Source organism: Sycon ciliatum, chromosome 4 (genome assembly GCF_964019385.1).
Source record: "Sycon ciliatum chromosome 4, ocSycCili1.1, whole genome shotgun sequence".
Lineage (NCBI taxonomy): Eukaryota > Metazoa > Porifera > Calcarea > Leucosolenida > Sycettidae > Sycon > Sycon ciliatum.
Window position 1 is genome coordinate 1506717 of NC_088646.1, and position 19310 is coordinate 1526026.

At 47.9% G+C, this 19310-nt stretch overlaps 3 protein-coding genes across 5 annotated transcripts in view; all 3 read left to right on the forward strand.

Annotated features, from left to right (window-relative positions):
- The window catches only part of LOC135813824 (homeobox protein B-H1-like), a 10656-nt gene extending 7034 nt beyond the window's left edge, over positions 1-3622 (forward strand). The window contains exons 2-3 of one of the 3 annotated variants that reach the window (XM_065326837.1): positions 1588-2262; positions 2297-3622. In XM_065326837.1, the coding sequence (XP_065182909.1) occupies positions 1588-2262; positions 2297-2550 (929 nt within the window). In that variant the 3' untranslated portion in view covers positions 2551-3622. Of the gene's footprint in view, positions 1-1587 lie in introns of all 3 variants that reach the window. The other 2 variants (XM_065326838.1, XM_065326839.1) reach the window with 2 other exon arrangements.
- A 6315-nt stretch (positions 3623-9937) lies between these two features.
- On the forward strand, positions 9938-19294 carry LOC135813826 (DDRGK domain-containing protein 1-like). Its single transcript, XM_065326841.1, has 8 exons — positions 9938-10331; positions 11425-11586; positions 14459-14568; positions 15908-16009; positions 16182-16301; positions 16906-16944; positions 17820-17876; positions 18757-19294. The coding sequence occupies exons 1-8, from the start codon at positions 10229-10231 to the stop codon at positions 18940-18942; spliced, it is 879 nt and encodes a 292-aa protein (XP_065182913.1). The 5' UTR covers positions 9938-10228; the 3' UTR covers positions 18943-19294.
- LOC135813825 (uncharacterized) lies at positions 12136-13319 on the forward strand. Its single transcript, XM_065326840.1, has 2 exons — positions 12136-13135; positions 13234-13319. The coding sequence occupies exons 1-2, from the start codon at positions 12179-12181 to the stop codon at positions 13234-13236; spliced, it is 960 nt and encodes a 319-aa protein (XP_065182912.1). The 5' UTR covers positions 12136-12178; the 3' UTR covers positions 13237-13319.
- Positions 19295-19310: the final 16 nt, after the last annotated feature.

Genomic DNA, 19310 nt, shown 5'->3' on the forward strand with positions numbered 1-19310 from the left:
TCCCGGTATCGAGCCGTCTCCTCTACATGTATACTTACTCAGTAGTCTGTCAGTGCAGTTATTATTATTATACTGTAAAACCTGTCAAGGCGACCACTCGGATAAGGCGACCACCTGTCCCAGAAGACCACTGCAAGCAGGACCAAGGGCAAGGGATGCTATTTCCAGTCAAATGACCTTGGATAAGGAGACCACCTGGTAGCGGAGACGACGTTATGAAGGTCCCTTGAGAGGTCGTCTTAGACAGGTTTCACTGTACTTGGGAGGGCTAATACTCCTTGGTCGGTGTAAGTGGCTAATACTCCTTGGTCGGTGTAAGTGTAAGTGTAAGTGCACTAACTTGCAGATATTCGCACATACCGGTAATTGCATGAATACATAACTGTTCACAGTCAGTTCACAATCGCCACAGAACGGACCACGGACGTGTGAACGGAAGGTGAATGTCTCAGACAAATCGAGACTCAAACACCTACATCAGATTCACTACATGTATTACAAGGCCGAAACAGCTTGCTGTCTACAGCATTGTGTATTACAAGTAGATTTACGTGTTAACACTGACCTTATACAATGCAGCAGTCATCCAATGGTGGTGGTGGCTGGTGGTGGTGTGAGGGGGGCTTGAGAATCTCACAAATGTGACAAAACAGCCTTTTGTAATGGTGCTTATTAGCCGGAAGGCCGCTTCCCTGTGACAAACTGAATGGCATATTGTCACCTACATGTTGTACAGGTCTACCAGGTGATTCGTCAGTGCGTGTAGTGCGCTGTGTTACCAATATGTACCATAAAATAGTGCAAAGTAGATCTACATGACTGTACATGTACAATAGACTAACAATCATTTTAAAAATGTAGTCGACGAGAATCATGCACTCACACTGGCACTCGCGTCTCCTCTGCGACCCTGAGTCTACATGTTGATAATGAGAGTCTGAGTCTGAGACTGATGACTCTCTGGCTATAATTACTATAGTGACTTTGGTGACCATTCGGTGATGACTTTTTGTGACAATGGAGTTTGGAGCAGGGAATAGATTAGGAGCAATGCTCGCTCCAACTGTCAAAGTACGGCTCAGGTTCGACCTGACTATGACTATGACTAGTACGGACTATGAAGTATGATAGCTGTATCACGTCTACAATGTATGCTTGCCGATGATTGGCAAAGAAGGAGTCATAATAATTATTATCATGATATCAGTGTCGTCAGCTATGTCTATCGCTAAGACGATATCGAGTATCGTTTCCGTTGCTAGCTGAATGACTTCATTGTAGATTTTACGTGAAAACACAAAAGACTTGATGACAGTGATCTGGTGATGTAACACGTGTACGTGTAGTAGACTATAGATATATCTACTAGATGATAGACGATTGTACAGTCATGTAGATCTACCTCAACGGCTCAAGACAAGAACAATCATATTCCTAATCACTGCCACGCGTTTCATAACGACGTTACCATGGTTACATTAGTTGGGTGAAAAACCACGGAACTGTCAAAGCCTTCTTCTTATCCTGTACCATGCGATGAAAGTCCATTGGCTCTGTTTCCGCTTTTGGCTGCTTCTCTTGTTTCAGAAGACGACTCGTCGAATTTGGATTTCCAGCCTGGTCCGGATGGCAATGGTGTGAATGGAACATCGGCTACGGGTACTGGTGGTGGAACGGGTACTGGGACCACAGTGAAAAAGAAGAGACGTGGCAGAGTTAGGTTCACCGATAGGCAGATCGAAACGTTGGAGCAGCGCTTCGGCCAAGACCAGTACCTACCGGCTCTGGAGAGAACGCACTTGGCGTCCATGGTGGGTCTGAACGAATCCCAGGTGAAGACTTGGTTTCAGAATCGCCGCGCCAAGTCCAAGAGAGCAGCAAAGAGGAAGGCGCGAGCAGCTGCAGCGCACTTGGTCACACAGCAACAACAACAGCAACAACAGCAACAGCAGCAGCAACAACAGCAGCAACAGCAGCAGCAAGGTGCTGCCAGCATTCAAATGGGAGCGAGGAACGCCGCGGCAGCAGTAGCCGCCAATGTTTCAACATACAACGCAGCGAGTAACGCGTACAATTCGGCAGCGTTCAATGCCAGTGCTGCTATACAGTATCAAGCTACACAGCAGGCTGCCGCAGCGGCTGCACTGCACATGAACGCCTACGCATCTCACCAGCCCTACGCTGCGACGGCCATGTTGAATGGCATGGCAACCGCAGTACCGGGCAACACTGCATCATCGGCAGCCGCTTACGCCGCACAGCCTTACGCGGCTGCGGCGGCAGAGGCTGCTGCAGCCGCTGGTACACCAGCCAATGCAATCAACATGGGCGGATCGCCAACATACCAGTCTGGATCGCAACTTGCATTCAGTGCAGCGAATGCTGCGACGGCGTCATTGTTCAGTGATCCCCACTCGGCCGCTGCGGCGGCTGGTAGCTTACCGGACTACTACCGGTTTCTCAGCGCTAACTCAGTGCCAGCTATTATATAGCGGTAGGCGGGTAGGTGCACAGTACTACATGCACTGTCCTGACTCAGGGCATTGCTGATAAGTTTACAGACACAGTGATTCAGTATAACGTGACCTACTGTAGGTGTTCATGTGTTCGGTATTGTGAGCCATCATGCTGTGACATCATCATGATCATGCCGTAGTCATCACTGTCTGGAATCATGTTCAACACAGCCTGATGGCATGTGATGTAAGCTAGGCCAGCTACAGGACTGCATTGAAGAAGACCTGTCGGTGCAAACTTCAGAACACACCGCAAAGGGTTACGGGTCTATCATACCACATGTGTGACAGCCGCGGCCAGCATATCCGCTGCCCTGTATTGAGTGCTGTGTTGAGCTTATGCACTCTATACATGACCCGCCGGATATCCAGGCTATTCACGGTATCAGTCCAGCTGTTGAAATCATGCGTGCGTCGCAGTGCACAGTGTTCTCAATACCAGCACAGCTAAGCTTGCACATACGCCTCTAGTATGCATGCCGCCGGACCATGGTGTGACTCAGTGTCCAGGTGTACGATGTCCAAACATGCATTTTAACTTAGTAGTTTGCTTTGTGAATGATGCACGTGCGCTGGAGGTGCGTGTTACAGCCACTTGTCGGTGTACTAGTACGCTGCATACTCAACGCGAGCTTGATTGTATCGATTACTTGTGTAAGTCTACTATTTGAGATAGATGCCTGATGTACATGTATAGTGACAGTAATCTAGTCCGCGATGCTGCTATCATGGCGTCCTTCGACCCGGTTTTGCCTGCTGTTACTCACCAGTTCTGGATTTCCACAACAGCAGTATTCCCGCTAGCACATAGCCTATTAGTGTTACTTCCCGCAGCAGTTCATCCCGCACATGTTGTCCCGGCTTGATTTGACTGTGACATTACTGGGTCGGCCATTTCTCTAGGCTCTTCCTTGCTATTCCTTTGATCTCTTTAAAATTAATCCACTGCTGAATTTAAGGCTGTCTACAACAGTATCCCACAATTTTCACGAACATCACCAGACTCTACATAAAAATAATGATATGTTCCAATAAGGAAGCCGGTTCCAATATTCCAATAATTATTCCGATACTGATTATTCCAATAACCAAATATCCCGGTTTGAGCGGTGACACGGTACGCAGTGTGCAAGTGTACATGTACATGTATGGGCTACATGTACCGGTATGTGTGGTTGGTTGGTTGGTTGGTTGGTTGGTTGGTTGATTGGTTGGTTGGTTGGTTGGTTGGTTGATTGATTGGTTGGTTGGTTGGTTGGTTGGTTGGTTGGTTGGTTGGTTGGTTGGTTGGTTGGTTGGTTGGTTGGTTGGTTGGTTGGTATGTGTGGTTGGTTGGTTGGTTGGTTGGTTGGTTGGTTGGTTGGTTGGTTGGTTGGTTGGTTGGTTGGTTGGTTGGTTGAGTGACCGTACCCGTAGCATGTTACAAGGTGGAGGACCACCGTATGATTCGGAAACAATGACCCGCTTTCTACAACCAGCCACGGTTGGTAGAGCCCCGGTCTTGTCGGACCACCTGAACCGTATGGGTGTTAGCCCCGATTCTGACCCTCTCAGTGTATTCTAGGAAGTTGCCTTAGACTTCTTGTTGTTGTACCATCAGTCGTGTATTATTTGTCGCTCCTGCCAGTCCTGGATGTCTTGCATGAATATGAACCAAGACCGGCTCATGATAAACGGTCTGGCACAGTGGGCCCGAGAAAGGGTCTGGGGGGGGGGGGGGTACGTAGGGCTCCCTGATCAAGAGTACAATGGTTCAATGGTATGGCTCCATATACATGACTGTACTCTTGGTACAAGCTAGGGTTTATCGGGTGTTAGCGGCCGTCGTGAGTTCCCTTCGGGAACGGATACGATAATTTACTTTTTTTTTTTTTACTCTTGGTACAGTGACTCCTACATGATGAATTCACAGTGTTCATGTCCTCTTGCTGTCTTTGACAATAGCCCGACCTTGCCTGAGCCCGGCTGGCATTTATCATTGTGGTGACCGTCCCGGCATGAGACCGCACCATCCTCAATCAGCTCCTCACTGGCCACTGCAGCCTGCTGAACAAGTACTTGTTCCAGATTGAGGCTGCACCTTCACCCGATTGCACTCACTGTCCTGGAACAGTTGATGATGCTGCCCACCTCCTGCTATCTTGCCCTGCCAGACACAGCAGTCGAGCAGCTACACGTCTATGTGACCTTCACGTCAGTCAGCCTAGGGAGGCAATTCTCACACAACCATCAGAAGCTATCCAGTTTTTGCAACTGGAGAAACTGATCTAAGTTTCTACTACATGTACACTGTACTCTCACAGTCATTTTCATATTTATTATGACTTGTAGTTACCGAAGAAGAAGAGAGAGAAGAAGAATTGTGGTGACAGCAAGAGTATTCTAGATAAAGCTTATTCTTTTTGGTGACAGATGTTTCGAGCTCTCGAGCCCCCGTGCCAGACTCTGCTGTTGTAGCCTCTACTACTGAATATGCGGCAAAACAGAACTGACTTGAAACTTACTTAGTAGTTGAAAGACTATTGCATGCGCAGTATTGGCAGGAATTGTACTGTATAATTAATTATCCATATAAAAACTGCTCTCTGAGCAGTTCTGAAAAACCTATACTGGTGCAGCCCCGTCGTAAAACTATGAAATTAGAACTGGGCCTTTATCCCCCCCCCCCATGTGAAATGGTCCACCTAAATAGGGAATGACGGGACCCGAACGCACCAGTAGCACGAGGTCGGGAGGGCACATGTCACCAATACTACTGCAGTGTATCAGTGGCCGTGTACAAATATTGCTATGGGGCTGTGGACCAGCGTCCCCATCTGCATCCATATGTGTAGGTGGGAACCTCGTGCTACTGGTGCGTTCGGGTCCCGTCATTCCCTATTTAGGTGGACCATTTCACATGGGGGGGATAAAGGCCCAGTTCTAATTTCATAGTTTTACGACGGGGCTGCACCAGTATAGGTTTTTCAGAACTGCTCAGAGAGCAGTTTTTATATGGATAATTTCAGTTCTTTTTCCGTTCCCCCACCCACCCCGGGCCCAGCCATGAGGACAACCAACCCATTGAACCACTGCATGTTTCCCAGTAAATGAGTGTAGAGCGGTTGCACCATGGAGCACTGTATACGTTGAACGTTCCAGTGTAACGGGTGAGTTTTAGAGTGGGCATTGATATGATGTCGAGCCCCAACTCCGTCCCGTCGCAATGGGACATTGCAGTAGGGTGGTCACATAGCCAGCTGTGAGCACCCGTGCTTCGGCAGTGCGTGGCACTGGCACGCACCTCCTGATCAGCAGGTCATGCTGCCCGACTGCACATACGTGTATACACTCACGCAGACACGCGTACAGTTGATGTGACATGGACCAATGTACATACGCACAGGCAGAGGCGTGAAGAGACACACGGACAAACGGAAGCACAACAGTACGCATTGTTGTAGACAGGGGTGCATAAGCGCACATGCACATTGCGGCAACCGTGGGCCGCACCACGGCCCGCGCATGCGCCAAAATCTCTGTCGTCAGTGACGGGGCCAGTGAGACCACGGCACACCTTCCCCCCCCCCCCCAACACACGCACAAGGGAAGACATAAATGAACGCGCACACACACACACACACACACACACACACACACATACACACACACATGCACACACACGCACACACACATACACACACACATACACACACACACACACACATACACACACACACACACACACACACATACACACACACATACATACACACACATGCACACACACACAGACACGCGCGCAGAGGAGAGCAAACACGGACATGTTGTGCAATAGCACTTCAGCAGACTTAATTCAACACATTGGCTTTCGGACGAAACATTTTTAATTGCATCAATGCTGTCGACGCTGCTTCAATGGCCAAGTGATGCGTGGCGATTGAAACTATGGCGACCTGGACACGAACGCAGGGAGAAGGCAGAAGAATGCGTGTTTAGGCAACAGACGGAGGTTGTGAAGCATTCACCCATTGCATACCACCGATGCGGGAAGTTCAGTACTTGCGGGTTATGGAAAATTTCCCTTGTCCAACGATTTAGCACAGGTCGATGTTGCAGACACCAAGGTGGAAATGTGTAGGCACAATGCGGAGGTTTTCACTCACATAACTTGTTAGTCTGTTCATGAGATTTCCCACAAATCCATCGCAATCTGCAAGGGGGAAGGGACCACCTCCTCCTTTCGCCTTAGCATGTGGCAAGAAATGCATGCAAACACAGGTACGTTACACACCTTCTCCTCGAATGCCGCATACTGTTCGGCATGCCTAGTAATAATAGCATTTTCATCCAAACATAGATCGTGGTCGACTGTCATGCCCATTTGGGGCACAGCAATGTCTTTGAATGCGTCATCAAGGTACTTTCCTACCGTGAAATGGTCCCACACACCCGCAGGATACAGTCTGGTAACCTCAGCAACCATGCAATACATGTCGTTAAGGGTGCACTCACGAGCTAGTACATCTGTCAAGGCCTGCCGCGCTAGACATGCACGCTTCACGGCTGTTGCACTGGCGTACAATTTAAATGCTACATTGGAATGTGGCCTCATATGGTACAAGTTGCACCACAAGCTTCTGCATCCACTGTCAAAAGTGCAATTTACAGAATACCCGGTTTTGCACGTGGGAAGGCACCATTTCAAGTTGCGATCGACAATTTCGCATTTAGCACATGGATAAGGCATGTGGTCCACGTTCCTACTCTTTGACATGCGCGATTCAGCGAACAAGTTTCCCAACATGTCGCCCAAGTTCCTTTTCTCGTCGACGCACCCAGTAACCAGGTCACAAAAGTCGCGTATCTGAAGCGCACTACCCCTCACGCACCTTGCACAGACCATCGCACTTCTGCAGCTCCACAAGTGTCAGTCCATCATCGTCGGGAGACACAACTTCAACTTGACCTGCCATTTCTCCTCCATCTGGCGACTGGACAGTGTTGTGTGCCTTGCCAGTGATGTCAGTAATTATAGGCGTCAATAATTCACTACCATCGCTGCCCAGACAAATGCGCCACGAGTCACTATGATAAGGTTGTGCCCTGCTGTCATGATGGTGACGATGTGCCCTGCTGTCATGATGGTGACAGTCACCGTGGTATGTTTTGTAAACGTCGCCCATGCACTCTTCTGTCAAGTCCAAAGTGCTCACATACTTGGCAATGTCTTTGCAGCGATTAACTTCTATCCTAGTTATGTCACGGGTAACTTTAATGAAGTACCCGCAGACCTTGTCAATCCGAACATCGTCCACTCTCTCTGCATCGTCCAGGAGACGAGCGCGAATAGCGTCACGGATCACGTCTCGCTGACTTCCTCTCGTGTTGGCAGTGAAAGTGTACAGTGGTGGTGAAATAGGTGGAAATGTAGTTCTGTCGGGATCAGCGCTTTCAGAAGGATGCCACGTGGGGAGGCCAAATGCAGCGTCCGGAACATCGTCCGCACTGCCTATAATGTCACATATGTGCAATGCTGCACACGGGTTTTTTGCGCGGTATCTTTATGTGTGTCCGTTCCTTTGCCCGTGTTCTTCGTAATCGCTTTTGCGGGGGCACTTTCGCTTTCTTTGCAACAGGCCCATGCTTTTCCCTTCCTTCTTCGATGTCTTAATGCGCGCGGCGGGCTCTTTCACCCGCGATCTCGCCTGCTTTGCTTTCTCCCGAGATGTCACCATGTAAGCGGCCTGCTTTGTCTTTGCGTGTCCAGGCGCAATTTCTGTATGTCGCCTTGGTGGTTCATGACTACGTGTCTTCTGGCCAAATCTCGCCATGTACTTGGCCTGCTTTGTCTGTGTATCCATTTCATGTGCGACCAACAAAATCTCAATGCACTACAGAGACTAGACAGTGGGTGCAATACGCTCTCTATCTGAAGACGTGAACCATTACATTTTTTTGAAAAGTTATACGTACACCTGAAACGTAATGATGTACAGGAATAGAGAGAGTGACTACAATACGCTCTCGACCTGATATAGTGATAACGTGAGTACAAGACACTCTCCACCTGATAACGTGTTAGAAGGTAATAGGTCTACAGTCCCACCGTACCCTTCCTACACGACTGTAGACCATTACATTTTTTACTACAATACGCTCTCGACCTGATAACGTGAGTCACAAGACACTCTCCACCTGATAACGTGTTACAAGGTAGCAGGTCTACAGTCCCACCGTACCCTTCGTCATTCCTCATTCACCATCGCGCGATACCCGGCACACACTGGCAACATATCAATGGGGTGCCTTACCGTCGTCTAGAGGAGACGTCTTCGCACCAATATTTTCCCTCCTGCGCATTCAGTCGCCGACGCGACAGCGTTTACGGGGCCGTTCCAGTTGCGGGAGACATTCGATTCATCGGGCCAGTTCAGCAACAGGGCCGTGGACACACAGGGGCAGAGGAGAGACATTGTTAGTGGACAAGAAATATGCAGTGGCAAGTGGCGAGTGCCGCATGGATGTCAAGTTGTCATGCACAATTCAGCTATTACTTACAGTCCCCCTAGTCCTGCCATTGCTCGCTCGTCCTGGTTCGTCCTCGTTCGTCTTCCTGCACGTCTGCACTTCTCCTTCCCCACCGTTGGCTTTGCGGTACGGGGGTGCCGGAAGGAATTCCCACCATGTATCCATGTACATGAAGTCCCACCATGTCTCCATGTACATGTCCACGGCCACGTCAGCAGTTTGTATAGTACCGGAAGGAGTTCCCACGATGTCTCCAAAGGCCTAGACCGGACGTCTTTGCAGCAATTATTTTCACCCTGCACATTCACTCCGCCGACACGACAGCGTTGACGGGGCCGTTCCAGGTGCAAAAGGTCCACTTCAGCAGTTCTCAACTATTTCGCGTACGGGGCAGTCGCCGCGAAAGCGTTTAAGGGGTCGTTCCAGGTGCAAAAGGCATCCATCAATGGCACTTTGCAGTACGGGGTACGGAAAGGGGCCTCCTCGCAGTTGTCCTTGGCGTCAGGTCCACGTCATGCAGTTCTCAACTATTTCGCGTACGGGATAGTCGTCTTTGTCGTACGCGACATCGGCGTTTACCGAGTGGCATTGGCACAAAGCTGACCGTTGACGGGGTCACGTGTCCAAAAAGTGTCAACAACGTGTCGACTACGTGTCGACCACGTGTATAGCGGTACACTCAGCGGTACACTAATTCTCGTGCCATTCTCGTGTCACAAAACTGGAACATCGAGTACCAGTATGGAAAGGCTTCAGACAGGAAGCCTTTCCAATAATGCATGGGCTATTGCATCATGGGAATGAAAGCAACTACGTCATCAACAATGACAACATGCTGTTTTCCAGCTGTAAAAACACACTGCAAGACAGTTACGTCACAGATTTACACTGTTCTGTAGACTGTAATGTCTTGTAGATCGTCATTGTCGATAATTTTGCTAGCTGAACAAAGCATACCCATCGATCTATCGTCTTTTTCTGGCTCTCGCCTCTTGGACTCGAAGGGTGTTGCCATAACCTTCCTTGTACAATTGCGTAGCTGGCAGAGTATTTTGCTTTGTAGTTGCTGTTATACGAAGACTCCGAAAAGAGAACAAAAAGTCTTCATTGTAGACGCTGAGCACATTAGAGCTGGACATTAGTCTGAAAATAACTACTAGTACTTTGTCAGTTCCTGAGGCAGTTGCTTCGACTGTGCTGCTATGGATGAGGTCTTGGTTCTCTTGGTCGGGGCAGTGTTTGTTGTGGTGGCAGCTCTGTTCTTCGTGACGAGATGGCAGAGAAAGAAGGAGGACAATGCAGACAGTGAGTTTGATTGGACTGCATGCCATGGTTTGTCGTTCTGGATATACATTGTACATGTATATTACTTATTTGACTTGTCTCTGTTGCTATGAGACACTAGCACTACCAGTACTTGACACTGGTTTTATCAGTAGCTGTTGAATACTGAATTGTATATACATGACACCACCACATACAAACCAAGTGTAATTACTAATTATTGTATAAAAAAAGGTTCAATTAAAAAAAAGCACATGTGCATGAGCTCATGACTGTATCGGGTTATTGAATATTGTGAGTGAACAACAGTAGAACACTAGCTCCTTTGCCTGTTTGTGAACAATGTAATGTAAGAGCACTGGTATACAGTGTGCAGTGTGTTATCATGTCGAGCAGTGCGGGTGGCAGGGCTAGGTAGAGGACACACTGGGAAGGATAGTAGCCCTGGCCATCACTCTACACACACTGATACCTCATAGCGATCCACACCACATCCCGGCCTAGGCCCATGTGCAGCATTAGGCTGCCAGCATATCCACACACACATCTTGTCCACTATCTCTTTTGTGCAGGTGATTGCAATGCATAATATATTAATACATGTAGGTAGTGGGGTACTTTGAGCCCAAGTGTAGTGTTCTGTTCGTAGGGTCGGCTCTCTTTGTAAACAACATGGTTGTAGTCAGGAACAGCATCCTTTGCACCGTGTCCTCCACCTTGCCACACAAACTGTCTTTAATACGGGATATCCATCGCAAGGGGCCGGCTAGATCTAGAACATGTAGCAATACTCAGTACAGTGCACAATAACTTCACACAGTCACAGCCTGTGTATGGCGCAGTACTTGATCAGTATGACCTATGAGTGTGAACTATGACTGCCAACTATGAGTATGAACTATGAACCATACCACTGTGGCATGTGACATGTCACATTCAGTCCTCGCTACTATCTCAACTGCACGCGTTTCGACTGCGTTTCTTTACAAACTAGCTGTGTGTGTGTGTGTGTGTACGTGTGTGTGTGTGTGTGTGTGTGTGTGTGTGTGTGCGTGTGTGCACGTGCCTATGTGTGTGTGTGTGCATGCCATTCTGAATATCAACATGGGAGCAGAAAAGGAGGATGGAGAGGAAACGGAAGAAGACGTCCGTCCTCAGCGACGCACATTGACAGCACAGGAAAAGCTGCAAGTGGCTATCCGGTCGCGACGTGCTAATCGAGGTGCTGCTGATGCTGTTGCTGCTGCAGCGAGGAACAATATTGACTTGGATGAAGGTATGTGTGGGAAACTGATTTTTGCAGCACTGAGCATATACTTGTTCGTCCATGAAATTTACTTATTATGGTATTTCTTGGCATTCCGTCTGCGGACAGAACTATTTCATCCTTAGTGCAGCACGGGGAAAATGAGGCCGAACCGGCTAGCAATGAGCTCTGTCTGTCTTTCTCTCTCTCTCTCTCTCTCTCTCTCTCTCTCTCTCTCTCTCTCTCTCTCTCTCTCTCTCTCTCTCTCTCTCTCTCTCTCTCTCTCTCTCTCTCTCTCTCTCTCTCTCTCTCTCTCTCTCTCTCTCTCTCTCTCTCTGTGTGTCTCTCTCTCTCTCTCTCTCTCTCTCTCTCTCTCTCTCTCTCTCTCTCTCTCTCTCTCTCTCTCTCTCTCTCTCTCTCTCTCTCTCTCTCTCTCTCTCTCTCTCTCTCTCTCTCTCTCTCTCTCTCTCTCTCTCTGTCTCTGTCTCTGTCTCTCTCTCTCTCTCTCTCTCTCTCTCTCTCTCTCTCTCTCTCTCTCTCTCTCTCTCTCTCTCTCTCTCTCGTGTGGAAAAAGTGCCAGTCCATCAAATGGCACATTCTTCGATCGAGTGGGGACGCGCGCATGAGGGCGCTGTACACTCTGCGTCGGAGTAAGGATGCGAAGCTGACAAAGCGATATGCGGCGACAATAGAGCTGGAGTGTGCAGAGGCATCAGTAGGTTCAGGGACTCTCCGTCCACCGTCATCTTCAAGTCATCGTGCAGGGTTGGGTGCTCGTGCTCCGAAGCAGCATTCCAAACCCCCGAGGAAGGATCTCCTTCAAACATTTGAGGAGATCAACGCGCAGGAGCAGATTTTGAGGCTGAAGACTCTTCAGGTGCAAGGCAAGTGGTTGGAGTGGACATCGGTGATGTGGCAGGACCTCTCGTGGAAATCCCTTTTGTACGGTGGTACTGGTAAGGATTTGAAATTTCTTCTCGCATCAACCCTCGACGTGCTACCTTCTCCGACGAACCTACGCCGTTGGGGAAACACCGTAGTGGATCCGTACTGTAGTTTGTGCCGTACCTGGGCCTGTACTACGCGCCACGTGCTTGGCGCTTGTCGCGTAGCGCTGGACCAGGGACGTTACACCTGGAGGCACGACAACGTACTCGGGGTCATCGTCAGGAACATGCGTGAGGAGATTCGAATCCGCACTGCTGCAAACACCGTACAAACCGAAAATTCAAATGAGCTTGACTTCATCTCGTTTTGCAAGGCGGGAGAGAAGCCAGTTCGCGTTCAGCCCAGACGAAAGTTGGTTACGACTGATCTCCTGTCAGCGGCCTCAGACTGGAAACTTCTTGTCGACTCAGTTAATGCAAAGATTTCTTTCCCTAGCTGTGTTGCACTTACCACCCTAAGACCAGATATAGTTCTGTACTCTACGAGTCGTAGGATTGTATTCTGGATGGAGTTGACAGTTTGTGCTGAGGACAGATTCAGTGTCAGTAACTCGCGGAAGGACAGGCGGTATGCGGATCTGGCCGATCAATGCCGAGCAAACGGGTGGCAGGTCGTTTCTTTTTCGGTTGAGGTAGGTGTGCGTGGTTTCATCCCGGACTCTCTTCGGAGGGCTCTGAAAGCGCTTGGATTTTCTGATCGAAGAATAAAATTTATTTGTAATTTGTGCAGTAAGACGTCTCTGCGAAGCAGCTACATCATCTGGTTGCGGCGTCAACAAAAACACTGGTCGGAAGATCCACTTTTCTGAGGTACTGTATGTGGGGCTCCGTTTATTGAGGTGCGTTGAAATTTATTCTCTTTATCTTATTATTTCTTTTCTATAATTTCCCCATATGAGTTCCTATCAGTTGCTGTGAACACCTTGAGTGGAGAGCGCTTGCTCGAGCGTTGAACCGGGTTCTTAATCCACCATACCCAGTTCGCAAGGCTGGGCGGGGTTGTGAGCAGGCTTTCATTTCATCTTTTCTTATTATTTCTTATTATTTCTGCTTTTCATCTCATTACAAAAATTCTGCGCTTTTTCTCCATCTGCGCATAAAATCTAGACTGACAACCTGCTTGTTAAATCATGCACCTGCTTTCAGGCGTAAAAACCCTGTTGTAGAGGTCTCAGTCCTCATTTGTTAGACTTACCTGTCTTTATAAATGTAACTTACTCTCTCTCTCTCTCTCTCTCTGTCTCTCTCTCTGTCTCTCTCTCTCTCTCTCTCTCTCTCTCTCTCTCTCTCTCTCTCTCTCTCTCTCTCTCTCTCTCTCTCTCTCTCTCTCTCTCTCTCTCTCTCTCTCTCTCTTGTGTATGATCTTTGGAATGACATTGTGTGATTGTGTGAAAGGCTAGGTACAGTTGCATATCACCTATTTGGCCGTCAGTCATCTGGCACGTATATTATCCGATGGTGGACTGACAGTTCCTACACTGTATATTTACAGTCCTACTTCAAGTTGTAGTACATGAATATGTGGACAGTGCGTATCATGAATGTTGCCGTTATGCAACATTTAACATACGTACAAGTCGGTCTTTGCAGACAGAATTATACATGAGCATGATGATTGTCTCGGGCTGATCGAGCATCACATAAATGTAGAATCCTGCATGACAGTCCCGTTGATGTGTGAACGCGAGATAGCGATGTAGCTTTAGTTATCCAAATTGTGCATTTAATTTTATCCAACAGCGTCCGGTCAGGAGGGTGCCGTCCGGTCAGGAGGGTGCCGTCCGGTCCGGGGGGTTCCGTCCGGTCCGGGGGGTTCCGTCCGGTCCGGAGGGTGCCGTCCGGTCCAGAGGGTTCCGTCCGGTCCAGAGGGTTCGATCCGGAGGGTGCCGGATAACTGATACACAACTGTGTGTGCTTGTGATATTCCACAAACATTTTCTTCCTGCTTGCCACAGAGATCTCTGATGATGAATTTATGGACCCGGGAACTGCTGGCTTGGGCAAAATAGGAGCAAAGAAACTGAAGAAGCTTGAGAAAAAGGCGGAGGCGGCTCGTGTGCGTGAGGTAAGGAAACAATATATCATGGCTTGTGGAACGTGGAAGCCTTCTTTCCAATGGTAGATGTTTGAAAATCAGGCTTCTACTATATGAGACAGGCTTTAATACAAGACACTACGGTATCCGAACATCGATTATCCGACCATTCAATTATCCGGAATGGGTTTTCGAACCGCAAGTGGCGCAGGCTACGCATTTTCGTACGGAAGCTTGCACGAAAGTTATTTGCTGCAGCGCGCACTCGCTGCATGTACCAATGTGTACAGGCTGTACCTTAACCCTTTACCATCCGTGCGTACTTGAATCGATCTCTAGAGATCGATGGACATGCATACACTAAAACATTCGTAACTCGATCGATTCTTGTCGGAATGTAAAGAACTAAATATCTAGGAAGAAGCCGAATAGCCCAGCCTTCCATTGCATCAATCGGTAAAGAGCTGCGATGTCGCATTCCAAAGATATTTCGCTCGACATTTCAGCTACGGCAAAAGTCGAATTTCTTTCCGAGTGACTGACCTTGAGCGGGGATTTCCCCTCTCCTGACATGCTGAGTCACTTTGGCATGCTTCGAGCGCGTGGGCAGCATGAAAAGAAACTCAAGCAAAAAATTTGGAATGTTTACGATGAAGGAGCGAGAAATGGCTGGCGAGGAGAGAATTTCCTCGTATATACAGCGATGGGGTGTATTTGAAGCTCCCTGGCGCTGGATATGTGATCTCAGTAGTGTCCTGTTTGAGCTCAATGTACGCAGCTCGTGGAGAGCTTTCCAGAATGCTCAAGATTGTGAAAATTGGTTGATTAGAACCGAAGATATTCTCAGAATAAGGTGAGAATTATTGCATTTGGGACTGCTGGGGAGATTTGGTCGGATGGTAAAGGGTTAAAAAAAACTCACAAAACTTACAAAAACTAACATGAAAATTGAAAACGACTGTTGTTGCGGGTATTGTGATATACCGAACACAGGTATCTTGGTGAGATTTTCCTCATCCGGAACATTTTCATTACCCCAACACCTTCCCAGGGCCCGCTGCCCAGACGTGGTCGGATAATCGATGCTCAGCTGTATTTGAAAGTGGTGACATGTTTATTGAAGTGTGTGCATGGGAGGAGTGTGTTTGCCGTAGTGCGTAAGAAATGTGTGTTATGGACTTTTGGCATACGAATATGCGATTCCTGCATGGTACAGCAAGGTTGGTTAACTGCATGGTAGCTGGGCACACCTGTCCCTGCCATCAGCACAGCGTGTTCATTGTGTTGTTGTCGGTGCGTCCGTGTGTGTTGTCGGTGCGTCCGTGTGTGTGTGTGTGTGTGTGAACGTTCTCTCCGTTGCTATTTATAGCAAGGCGCTCGGGATAGGGAGCAAAAGAAAGAGGACGAACTGAAGCGTGAGGCTGCTCGTAAGAAGAAAGAAGAAGAAGAGAAGTTGGAAGAAGAGAGACTGGTTAGTTGGTTTTCCATTATTACCGTATGTGTGTCGTAGTACTGCCCGTATGTTCTCTGAATAGTCTACTATCACTCATGCTCTCATTGTTTATGATAGTGTTTTGCTGAACACATGCATTATGTTCATCTCTGATAACTCACTACTTCGTTTGTCTATCCTGTCCTGCCAGGCACAAGAAGAGGAGAAGAGAAAAGAGGAAAAGGAGCGTAAGGAGCTGGAGGAGTATGAGAAGCTGAAGTCGTTGTTCTCAGTGGAAGAAAGCGGAGAGAATGCGGTGAATGAAGAGGAGGTTAGTGGCTTGTGTGTGTGTGTGGGGGGGGGGGGGGGTGACTTCTGCAGTCAGTCACACTGTGCTGGCTGCTGTGCTGCACAAGACCGGTTGCGAACAACACTCCAATGTGTGCATATCTTGTAGCAGGGGCTAGTTAATATCACCAACTGGAGCTGAACTGGAGCAGGGGTTGATGTTGTCAGTTTGCACATGAATCAAACGTTGCACATGACATTCAAATCTTACACCTAGTCAAACACCAGAAAGGATGAGGAATTGGGGTGTGCTGAAGAGCTTTTGATCCGTGTTGGGCTGTACCATGAGCGTGCTGCTTTTAGCACAGTGAACAAACTCACACCACTCTCATGCCAGTGTGAGGTGATGCTGAAAGGTGTTTCCACAACATCACGCCTTTGTCCAGGTGACATTGTCACGACTCTCTTCTGTACAAATTTCCGTAACATTGATACATGGATGTGTACATGTACATGAAAGTAGTGTGAATCGCTTGTGATGCAGCTAGTCGTACATGTTAAGTCATGACATGACTGTTTTCAGTGTTTTGTCATGAGAATATCACCTTGAAATGCCGTATTCTGAATGCTGTGTTCTGTGTGAATAGGAAGGAAACCTGCTTCAAAAGTTCATCAGCCATATCAAGGTGAGTGATGCTTGTGGATCTAAACACAGTGCACACACCCTTTCTAAGCTAAGTGCTCGTACATGTATACATAGGTTCTTTCATCATTGCACACTTAGCAGATTAATTGTGTGCTGATCAGAGAGAGAGAGAGAGAGAGAGAGAGAGAGAGAGAAGAGAGAGAAGAGAGAGAGAGAGAGAGAGAGAGAGAGAGAGAGAAGCCCTTAGGGAGGACACACGGCTGATTCCCATGGATGCCATTCGACTCTGGTCGATACCTGTACAATGTTGTTTCTGCTGAGTGCTTCTGACGCCAGTGTAACGGCATAAGAGTGGCTTGAGAAACCACAAGCAAACTGTCCGGCGAGTTGACTATCTGTTACTGTTTCTCTTGCTTGTAGTAGGTTTGCTTAGTGTAAGAAAGCATCCTGAGGGGCATACTAATCAATCATATTGAACAAAGAAGGCGATAGAAATAATAGGATGTCTAGAGGAGAGGGAACAACAGCGGTTGACGGGGGGCATGTTGCGTTCGTTTCAACTTGCCTTGACCACCTTTTCTCCGGGAAACTGATGTTGGGATACCAGGGCGAAATCGAGTCCGGCTCTTTTTCAGTACGTTACTGTCACTAGGGGCTTCTTTCAGAAGTTTGAGGGAGTTGAGGCTTCTTCTTTTTATCTAGTTTTGGGTTCGCTTGCCATATGGACAGTTCATGTGTTGGTATCGTTTGTACTCCTGCTGTTGTTTGGCCAAGGCATGTCCGAAAAGTTGGCATATTCTTTTGTGCGATTTCTACCCATGAGAATAATTTGAAACTCTCTACCTCTCCACACTTTTTTTCTACCCGTGAACTTGTGTTTTTTTCTGTCGGCCCTCCCCCCCCCCCCCCCCTCAGGAAAAGAAAGTTGTGCTACTGGAAGATCTAGCTGCTCATTTCGATCTCAAGACACAAGTAAGCTGCTGGTGCTGCTACTGGTACTACTGCTAGTAGCTACTGGCCACCTTGTATTCAGCCACTGTACTGTAGTTCTTTGGGACGTTTCATGACAGGGGTTTTGATTGTGCTCGACCCATTCATGGATGGTGGTGGTGCATGCTGTGTGTTGCTCCACATGGTCACATAGTGCACAGAGTTACTACTCGGACAACACGCAGACCTGGAATTCTGATCTAGAGTAGTAAATGTATTAGTTGGCACGAGGGGAAACATGGATGCAATGAATGGGATATTCGGTCTTTGATCACTTTGCTGGTGGGTCTGATCTATTCACCTCCCACCGCTTTAGGAGTTGCATCTGCGCCTTAGATCTTTGCAGGGTGGTGGCGTTCCTACGGATGCTGAAAACTCAGTCTAACCGAGTCTCAAGCGAACCATGAATTTTTTAAATGTAGTGGTATCATACACCAGTATTGCAAATGCAGTGCATGGTATAAGTAGTTGTTTGCATATGCTTTGCCTTTCCTTGGTTGCCTGTGTTCATGTACTACTAGTAGTCTGTCATTCCTTGGTGGGTGGCTGTATTATGCAAGCAGCATGTTTGTCCTGCTGTTATCTTGTTTGTTAGGGAAATGGTACCAAAAAGGATGGAATACATGTTCTTTTTCTGCTTTTGAAGTCCCTGGTTGTGCACTGCGCTGGCATGCAGCTCTCCACTTTGATTGGATGATTAACAAATCATCCAGGACATAACTGGCTCACGGCACACTGTTACAACTGAGTGCAAACATTACTCCGCATTTTTAGACAGACTTTCACTCATGACATGTTACGTGTGTGTGTGTGTGTGTGTGTGTGTGTGTGTGTGTGTGTGTGTGTGTGTGTGCGTTGCTAGGACGCCATTGCACGTCTCAAAGATCTCCTGGCAAGTGGTGAGATAGAAGGCTTGCTCGACGACCGCGGTAAGTTCATCTATATCAGCAAGGACGAGTATGCCGCCGTGTCTAAGTACATTGTCCAGAACGGGCGGGTTTCCATTTCCGATCTTGCTCAAGCGGCCACGAAAATCCTCAAGCTGTGATCCGAATGACGATGTCTTGTATTATTCTCAATCCATCTGAGCTGCTAAAGCAGCCCTCCTCCTCCTCCTCCTATAAAGGAATTTCAATTTCCACTCGTGTTTCTATTTCTGAAAATACTATTTTCTAACCCAGTGTTACATATTGCACATATCAATGAAAAACTCTATGTACAGTATACTCCCGACTGTTGCCTGCTTGCCGTGTCTCCTTGTACATACTTCAAAGTAACAAACACTTTTCTACAATTTTGGAAGTACTTATGCTACTGATGCTGCTGTTGCTGTAATTTTTCTAGTACATGTTACATGCAATATAATTTCTCAAAATGGTCCCTGTAGTGTGCCATATTAACATTTTCTTCTCTTTT